This window comes from Pollachius pollachius (assembly GCF_949987615.1).
Source record: "Pollachius pollachius genome assembly, chromosome: 18".
In the NCBI taxonomy this organism is placed as follows: Eukaryota; Metazoa; Chordata; class Actinopteri; order Gadiformes; family Gadidae; genus Pollachius; species Pollachius pollachius.
The window spans coordinates 12,197,991-12,207,990 of record NC_136951.1 but is presented as its reverse complement, the minus strand read 5'-3'; the positions used below and the strand labels follow the sequence as shown (position 1 = coordinate 12,207,990).

The following is a 10,000-nucleotide window of genomic DNA, read 5'->3' as shown; positions in this document are numbered from 1 at the left end:
CCGGAAGGTGGGCTTACAGCGGAAGTTGATCTGGGAGCAGGAGAGAGAGAGAAGGAGAGAGAGAGAGAGAGAGAGAGAGAGAGAGAGAGAGAGAGAGAGAGAGAGAGAGAGAGAGAGAGAGAGAGAGAGAAAGAGAGAGGGAGAGAGAGAGAGAGAGAGAGAGAGAGAGAGAGAGAGAGAGAGAGGGATGGTTAATTATGGGGGTAGATTTAGGTTCATTTTTGGCAGATTAAGCTAAGGGTTCGGTGTAGTTGAGATCAGGTTAAGGATATGGGAGGAGGCAAGGCATCATGATAATTGTTAAAGCAAATGAATTTACAGTTGTAACTTAACTGGTTTCAATATATGTATGTGTATCTGGTAACCCGGGCGAAAAGGGACATTCAAATTGGAATAAAAAGGGATATTATTCTCCCATCAGAGCAGAGCTGCGTTATGAATATAATCAGATCATGATTGAATAATGAATAGGCACGGTGAAAGTGCTCCCCCACAACAATCAACTAGGTCCCTCAGTGTGCCTTTTGTTGCCTGGATATCAAAAATTGAAGTATTCAATAACATGTTTGCTGGCTATTCACTACACATTCTGTCTTTGTGTGTGTGAACGTGTGTGTGTGTGTGTGTGTGTGTGTGTGTACGTGTGTGTGTGTGCCTTGTCATACCTTGTCAAGTTGCTCTATGCAGGCTGTGTGAACGACTATCTTACATGCAGCACATTTCCTCCTGGGTGCTGACTTCTTAAGAGAGACAATACACACACACATGCAGAAACACACGCGAACGCACACACACACGCAGACACACACACACACACACACACACACACACACACACACACACACAAACACACACACAAATAGAGAGACAGTGAGATGCAGCAGGGTACAGAGTGGCAGTAAGGTATATATGTGAACATATCCAAACACATAATACATTTTTAAGTGTAAGCATTTTTATATACACCACTGGAGGGTAAATTCAGTGCTTAAGAGCACACACACACACACACACACACACACACACACACACACACACACACAACACACACACACACACACACACACACACACACACACACACACACACACACACACACACACACACAAACACTATTGCTCATTAACATACAGACACATGGCAGGCCTAAATAAATAAATATTTCCACAAATAATAACCCATAGTGTACTTTTAAATATGTAAATAGTGGCATAATGGTGGCAAACAGCCGGTATAAAAAGTAAAACAAACTGCTCAAAAGCACGCATCTTATACTGTTAAAAAACTTGGATGCTAAAAAACATTGACCACAGTGAGTCAGTCAGCCTTTCAGTTTGCTCACTGCTAAGGCACGATAACAACCTCCTGGCAGTTGGAGGGATAGGCAGTTCATTAACATAATGAGATAAACAAACAAAAAAACACTTTGCTTTTGAAAAATCAGGGTACGGTTTTGGTCCAATCTGGACCAATGAGAACGCACATCCCAGGACCAATGACATCAGTGGTGGGCGTGACGGCGTGTGCCTTTAACATCCTGAGCAATGAATGACAGCCTCTGTAGTGATCCCTGCCCATGGTAACGATTTTAACAAAGGAAAACACATAAAGCGGTTAACCTTCATCGACTACGGAGGTTGTAGAATCCCTGCAGCGTGCTCCCATGAGATCCCAGAATAAAAGTGATAAACGAAAGAGGTGAAAGTGATACGAGCACATTTGTGCTGATCACAGGCGGAATTATAGAGCACTGTGTTAAGCTGGCAAACTGCCAATTCTGGGCTCAGCAGGTAAACACTATTTCTCTCTGTATCTACCTCTCTATCTGTCTCCACCTTCCTCCACCTTCCTCTCACACCAGCAGTTGGAGGGAGAGGGGGGGATTCGTGGGTCAAATCCAAATCACACTTCTCTGTGGAGGGTGTCCGCGAAGATCTGCGCCACTGCTCCGAGACCGCGCCCCTTTAGCCAGTCGATGACCTCTGCTTACGCACAGACGGAGGCCTCCCTGAGCAACATGTCCCCCTTCTCTGCAGGGGGGGCTAACGGCAAGTCATCGTTTATGGGAGAGGGGGGAGCATGAGCACTAACCCTTTCTTCGGAAACGATATAACGAGCGCAAAATCAAAGCACTATTTTCAGTTGGTTACGATTCATCAGCTGCTTCTCAGCAGTACGTTTGAACAATTTCGCAGCGCCTTTATGACATACAGGTATATTGCTTTTTTCTTAACATATTTTCAATGGATCAGACTCAGTGTTGCGTGTGTGTGTTTACTCTTCGGCCCATGTACGGTGGTGGTTGTAAATGCCACACTGTCCCATCGTGAACACCCCAACGATGTGACAGGAAGAAGACCCCGGGTTCACCGAGGTTCACGCAACTGTGGGTTCAGCTTCACTCACTGCGGTCTTTACGAGGCAGGTGTCTTCTCCCAGATAGCAGAGGTCCCCGGAACAACTGGTCTCCAGCCACAGGTGGTCGCCATTGACCGCATTCTCCTGGAGAGACACACACACACACATACACAGAAAATAAGAGAGAGAGAGAGCGAGTATGAGAGAGAGATAGAGAGACAGACTCAAGGTTATGGGTTACAGAGAGGACAGAGGACAAATCAAATCTGCTATTTCGCTATCTCCCCTCCCATTGTAAGAAGTAGATGGGTGAGAGAGTGGAAAAAAAGAACAATAGTAACACACTTTGTAATTCTGCTCAGAAATAGAAAGAGATAGAGACACTTCACATTGTAGTGATTTATTTTGCACCCTGACGAAAATCGACTGCAACCATATGGATTCACACATACTAACACACAAACACACAAAAACACACACAAACATACCCACACAGGTTGTAAGAACACGGACAGTGTGGGTTGCCAATGTGTGTTAAGCACATAATGGCCCCCACCAGGAGAGTAGGTGGGCAATTTCAGAGGATATTAGTTATCATGTCAGTCAAATCACTGAGGTACCAATTTACTGATGACTGATAACTTCTACACGACGTGTACCGGAAGTTATACAGTTTGTGTGTGTGTGTGTGTGTGTGTGTGTGTGTGTGTGTTTGTGTGTGTGTGTGTGTGTGTGTGTGTGTGTGTGTGTGTGTGTGTGTGTGTGTGTGTGTGTGTGTGTGTGTGTGTGTGTGTGTGTGTGTGTGTGTGTGTGTGTGTGTGTATGTGTATGTGCATTCGGGTATAAATGTGTGTGTGTGTGTCTGTGTGTGTTTAAGTGTGTATATGTGCGTGTGCTTGTGTCTGTGTCTGTGTGTGTGTGAGTGCGGGTGTGCGTGTGTGCGTGTGTGTTTGTGTGTGTGTGTGTATGCATGTATCCTGCAGGGAGCTAAAGGTTAAGCAGGCTGCAGTGGCAGCATCCCTAGCTGTGTACAGAGGCCATCACCTCACACTATAAACACCCTGCTGTATCCCATCTTCCAGGGAACATTTAGGTTGCCATCGGCTGAATTCAAACAAGGAGGCGTGATATATGTTACATTTATATAGTAGTTCTTCTTAGCAGGTAGGTAAAACATGTATTGATAATAATAAAAAATGTGGTTCTGTTGCTTAATAAAAGCTTATTTTACTGTAATTGGATTGCACTGGTATGATATGATTGCATAACCAACCTGTAACTTGGTTAATGCACACCTTTAGAGATGTTGGCTTTGCCCTGAGAGATCACGTGTTCCACAGTAATCCAAATAACAAAATAGCAAATAGAAAAAAGTGTTAAAGGTCAAATGCATAGCTGTTCTGAAAGACAGAAGTAAAAACAGTCCACTTCCTCGGTGAAGACACTCTTAACTTTTAACACACTCTAGGATTATGGTCTATGAGAGAATTATTTAAAAAGCAGAACCCTCTACTTTCATATCCGTAAATGAGAATGCCATATTTAAATCTCACAATAATCTTTAAATTTAGTATAGGGGATTTTTAATGAGATCTGTCTAGGAGAACTCGGCCCAGTCTAGCCATTGCTTTCCAGTGTGAAAACGTTGAGAGACTCATTTTGATTATCTCCAGGGTAAAGTCCCAGTGTGTTTCTGGGAGTTCCTGTCTAGTCATTATTGCACTTCAACACCCCTTGTTTGGGAGAGGGGGGACAGAATCCATTAACCACCGAAACTAGGTTACAGAGCTGTCAAGAGGAAGCCAGTGGCACTGGGGTGGGCCTTAGTGGTTCATAACAACATTTTTATTTATTTAGAATATTCACAACCAATGATATTTTAACGATCAGAAGAAGTTGAGAGAGGCTGTTTTTACAAACCCTGAAATCCAGAATTCAAGAATCAAAATAATTGAATAAATCCAATATCGTAAATGGTAATGGGAATAAGGAATCCCATATCAAATACTAAATTTATAACATCTGACAGATGGTGACAATTTTGACACACTTCACACAGTTGAACTGCGATCATAACCAATGAGACTCCGTTGTAAAACAAGGGTAAATAGCTAGCTTGCTTTCAGTAAAAAAAATGAAACGTGACAAAACGAAAGTCACGACGTGCAGGTTTCGGTTCAAGGTAAATCACGAGGTACGAACGCAGAAGCACGTCAACATCCCAGAAACATTGTTTTCCTCATGTTTCTGTGCCATTATGGACAGGACAGTGGACAGGGTGGACAGTGGGACAGCGAGCATAGTCATGGAACCTGGGTTACCACAAGGTGCCTACATGGTGAGCAAACAAGTTGGTGGAGCCACTGAAGCTGCCCACATTTGAGTGCCAAATATAGTATTCATATTGTGCTAAATAGTATCAGGAGAGAAGCTGTTGATTGTATCATCCTCTGTGGTGGAGGCCAGCCTCCCTCCTCTCACTCTCACAGTTTTGAACTTTTGGTATGCATATGTGCGTGGGTGAGTGTATGGATGTATGTGTGTGTGTGTGTATCTGTGTGTGTGTTTGTGTGTGTGTGTGTCTGTGTGTGTGTGAATGTGTGCGCGTGTGTGTGTGTGTGTGAGTGTGTGCATGTTTTTGTGTGACTGTGTGTGTGTGTGTGTGTGTATGGATGTACGTGTGTGTATGGATGTATGCGTGAGTTTGAGTGTGCTTGTGTGTGTGCGCATGGATGTATGTGTGTGTGTGTGTGTGTTTGTTTGTGTGTGTGTGAGTGTGTGCATGTGTGTGTGTGTGTTTGCATGGATGTACGTGCGTTGTACGTGCGTGTATGGATGTATACTATGCCTGAGTTTGTGTGCCCTTGTGTGTGTGTGTGTGCGTGCGCGTGTGCGTGGATGTATGTGTATGCGTGTGTTTGTGTGTCTTACCGTCCAGTCCACGCTGGTGCGCAGCTCCTTCGCGGGCCCGTTGTTAGTGGGGACCTGGGCCGAGTTCAGGGGCCCCAGGTGCTGGAGCCCCGAGCGGGAGATGGCCTTCCTACAAACCCCCCAGAGACACACCGACCAGACGTTAACACCCAAAGGCTTCAGCAGACCCTACCCCGTTACGCCCTGCGCTACGCTGTGCATAGCAGAGGACTCTAGGGGCGTAAGACAAAGATTCAGGAAGAATTTCCTGTGATTCAAAACTTCCAAAATATCAATGCGTTTTGTATTTTATCTTATTGTTTGACTTTGTTTGTTTACAGAATAGCAATGAGTTGAAAGATAAAATATATATTAAACAACATAGTTCTCATACACACTTTACTCTGCTTTCACGCCATAAATTTGCCACACTGCCTTGCTAAGAACTCATCCCGAGTGGCCCCCCAGCGTGATAGCACCCCAGGGAACTGGCACACCAGGGGACTGGCACCCCTATCTACTGAATCGAGAATCGATTTGGAATCAGGAATTATTTCGAATGGAAAACCATTCTGAGGCAAGTCGTGACCCCAAGAATCTAAATCGAATCAAACCGGGAGATACCCAAAGAGTCACACCCCCATTGGAGACATATGCACGATGGGAAACACATGACAATGTTATCTTCTGTTTATCAATCTGCACACAACACTGTGGCCGACAGGCATCAATCAATCCAACAACCCATCCACCCATTCATCCATTAATGCATCACCTACATACAGGGGTCTCACTAGGGTCAGTAAGGAGAGAGACACAGTGATAAAGAGAGGGAGCCCCAGCGAGTGTGAGTGGGAGAGAGAAAGACACGGACTGACTTAGTGACCGAGAGTAACGCTGAAAATGCACAAGATATTAAGTGAGAAAGGGAAAGGTAACCAGGACGGAGATGGAGGACAGATAGATAGAGCAGGGTGTGCGAGAGAGAGAGAGAGAGAGAGAGAGAGAGAGAGAGAGAGACTGCGGGAGTACCGTGTATGTCATGACAGATGGTGGGAGAATTGCAGTCTTCATCAGCCAGAGAATGAGTCAGCAGAAACATCCTTATCCCCCCCCCCCATCACACACACACAGTCAAACATCTCCACCCACCACCCTTTTGATTTTCCTTTTCTCTTTGCGCTCGTTTTTCCACTTCCCGATGAATTATTTCACGATTACATGATGGTCATACAACACTGCAAGAGGAAGTGATATCCAGACACATACGCAGAAAAACACACAGGCATTTGCACACATTCCCACACACACACACACACGTGCACACACCTAACCTACCAACAAATACAATGCAAAATCAAAAGTAGCAGTTTCCGTTCCTCAGGCTAATAAACTATCCCAGAGACAACGTGAAGAATGAAGGAGGGAGAGATTTAATTAGAGATAGCTAAAAGTTTCATCTCTTACACGAGGGGTGACGGTGTCGGGGGGGTGGAGGGTGGAGGGAGAACGGGGGGAGGGGACGTAGTAGTAGTATGGTCAAAGAGGACTGGGGAGAGAGGAGCTGACGCCCTACAGGAAAGCCTGTGTGAATCAAGGCCCTTGATATGACTCATCTGCGTAGGTCCCCTTCTCTCTTATCTTCTCTCTCTCTCTCTCTCTCTCTCTCTCTCTCCCTCTCTCTCGTACTGTAATACCTCTTCTACTGTTCACTTTCTAAAATAGCCTGGGTCAATGGTGGCCTTTGATATTATTGTCTAGGTCCATTAGTGATGTGAAAGATGGTTTGAATCAACAGTAGATATTAATGCAGATAGTGGCTGTTCACTAGTCATTCAACAGTTACACAAAGCTATACATTAAGCATCCCGCTCAACCATATCTGCAGGCAGACTGCGAGGCATTGGGAACCTAGTTGAAGCTCACTTAACCAACCATGTGTTAAATTAGACAGGACGACAATATAGATCAGGATCACAGAGCGGGATCAACCGGTTAAAACAAAGCCAGTATTTTTAGAAGTGCTATTGAATGAAACCAGGAAAGTGTTTGAAATATGCATTGTAGAGTGTATGACCCGTGTGTGATACCGTTACTAGAGCCGTCTGCGGGCCGTCTGGGTCGGTGGAAGCCTCACTGAGGGTGTGTGTGTGTGTGTGTGTGTGTGTGTGTGTGCGTGTGTGTGTGTGTGTGTGTGTGTGTGTGTGTGTGTGTGTTTCTGGCAAGTAGGCCTTTGAGAAAGTGTGTGTGCGTGTTTGCCTGTGCTTTTGTGTGTTTGTGTGTGTCTGTATATGTGTGTGTGTGTGTTTGTGTGCATTTATATATGCGTGTGTGTGTGTGTGTGTGTGCTGCATGTGTTTGTTTGTGTGTGTGTTTGTGTGCATGCATATATGTGTGTGTGTGTATGTGTGTGTGTGTGTGTGTGTGTGTGTGTGTGTGTGTGTGTGTGTGTGTGTGTGTGTGTGTGTGTGTGTGCGTGTGCGGAAAACAATGCTGATCTGTTCAGCTGAGCCGCCGACACCAGCCAACCACCACCACCCACCCCTTCCTCCGCCTCCCCCTCCGCCTTCCTCCCGCTGTTGAAAGTTTCAGTGGCCGTCTGTCTAAAATTATCAGCCGGTACAAAGAGAAGGAGTCTACTTACACACACACTGTAAATTGATCTCTCTCTCTCTGACTCTGTCCCTATGTCTCTCTCTCTCTCTCTCTCTTTCTCTCTCTCTCTCTTTCTCCCTCGATCTCTCTCTCTCTCTCTCTCTCTCTCTCTCTCTCCCTTGGATTCTCTCATTCTGTCTGCTTCTCTCTAGCTCTTCCCATTACCGAAACACATGAACACGCAACCGGCATGGACAAAAATAGCATTGTGTGGGCGGGTGGTGGTACACGGCGTACACACACACACACAAACACGCACACACACGCACACACACACACACACACGCACACACACACACACACACACACACACACACACACACACACAAGCACGCGCTCACGAACACACACAGAAAAATGGCTACAGCTATAGGATTGGATCTCGATAATGTCTGCTGTATATCTGACAACTCCTTAATTAGACAATCACATCTGAAACACACAACCACACACACACACACACACACACACACACACACACAAACACACACACACGCACACATACACACAGAATCACTGCACAGCATATCGGCAAATACACCTAGAGCCCGGTGCTCATGGTATGAGTGATGAGCATAAAAGATTGTTCTTAACTGATGACTAGGGATCATGAGAACATCAACTCACAGAGTGAGTAAAGTAATTTGGCTAGGCTCAGTGTATCCTGTGTTCATTTGCATTGCAGAGAAAGAGATGATGAGAGAAAGCAAGCGAAATACAGGTCAGGACAAAAGAGAGAGAGAGAGAGAGAGAGAGAGAGAGAGAGAGAGAGAGAGAGAGAGAGAGAGAGAGAGAGAGACAGCGAGAGAGAGAGAAAGCGAGAGAGCGAAAGTGTGACCATTTCAATTGCCAAACGAGGGAAATGTAGGATGCTAAGCGATTTAGTGCACATACAGACACAGACAGACAGAGAGACAGACTGGCTGTCTCTCTGGCTGACACACACACACACACACAAACAGACTAACAGGCCACTGGGGCACTATTACATTTGAGTGTTAATCTACTAAAGCTAGATAGGATCAGGCAGCATTAGTGCTCTCTTCCAAAATCGTAAAAAGAAAAATACAGAAAAACGTCACCATGCTCTACATAGATGCAGCATCACCAAATGGAATTTTGACACATACACCACATTCCACCAACACTGTGGCACTAACTAATGTAGATCGTACATTACATGCCTCAATTTGCTAAACTGTCAACGGCATCAACTTCCTAACCGACTTTAAGACCACAAAGTCATGACATGACGTTGGCCAACAGAACATTGCAGGGGCAAAATACAAACGTTTTGGCTACCAAAAAACACCATTTGAAACCACAAATCCTTCCTCTGAACAACAGCTTTAACATAACTACTCCATCTCCCCAAACAAATATGGGCTTTAGAAAACAAACAAAGGTTTGTTTTAAAAAATCGGTAAACACTGCTGTGACTCAATGTTAATGGATGCACAATAACAGATCATCAGTAAGACAGGGCACCTCGTCAAATGCCAACAAACAGTCGCGTTACCAACTTGGACAGACTTTATAAAGAGCAGAAGCAAACTTTTCTAAATCTTCGCCGAACACCACCAATCTCTGGTGTCAAATGTACCCTTCGGCAAGCTGTTAAAGAAAAAGGGAAGCGTTGCTGTCTAAATGTCAACTATTCTATAAAATGGAAGTCACAGTTAACAGTGAACAGAGGAACACCGCAAGCACAGACAGACGGACAGACGGACGGACAGACAGGAAGACAAAGCCAGGCGGAAGAAAGAGATCCAAGACATCACACAGTTACATGGGGTGAGAGTGAACGCGAGAGTGAACGCGAGAGCGTGATAATGACCAAGTTTGGTTGATCAGTAGCATAAAGGCAGCGGCGGCTGCCTTCTATAGCTTTTCAGACCAAGGCACAGTTGAATGTAGCCCCCGTTATCAATGCAAGCCCGCCCCCATGCTGACAATACTGCATCCGCCCACCCGCCCCGCTTGTCGAGAGAGCAAGCATGCCCAGCAAAGCCCGAGTCCATGGAGATCTCTGTCTTCCTTTGCCCTATGGCTAACGATCACCCGTTTCTAACTCGTT

At 45.3% G+C, this 10,000-nt stretch overlaps 1 protein-coding gene across 5 annotated transcripts in view; it reads right to left on the bottom strand.

Annotated features, from left to right (window-relative positions):
* Positions 1-10,000, bottom strand: part of dgki (diacylglycerol kinase, iota) — a 60,977-nt gene that overhangs the window by 31,119 nt on the left and 19,858 nt on the right. For 4 of the 5 annotated variants that reach the window (XM_079755307.1, XM_079755310.1, XM_079755308.1 and 1 more), the window contains exons 2-5: positions 5,290-5,398; positions 2,407-2,502; positions 666-740; positions 1-30 (exon numbers count right to left, since the gene is read on the bottom strand). The exon at positions 1-30 is cut by the window's left edge and continues 27 nt beyond it. In XM_079755307.1, the coding sequence (XP_079611433.1) occupies positions 1-30; positions 666-740; positions 2,407-2,502; positions 5,290-5,398 (310 nt within the window). The remainder of the gene's footprint in view (positions 31-665; positions 741-2,406; positions 2,503-5,289; positions 5,399-10,000) is intronic. The other variant, XM_079755309.1, reaches the window with a different exon arrangement.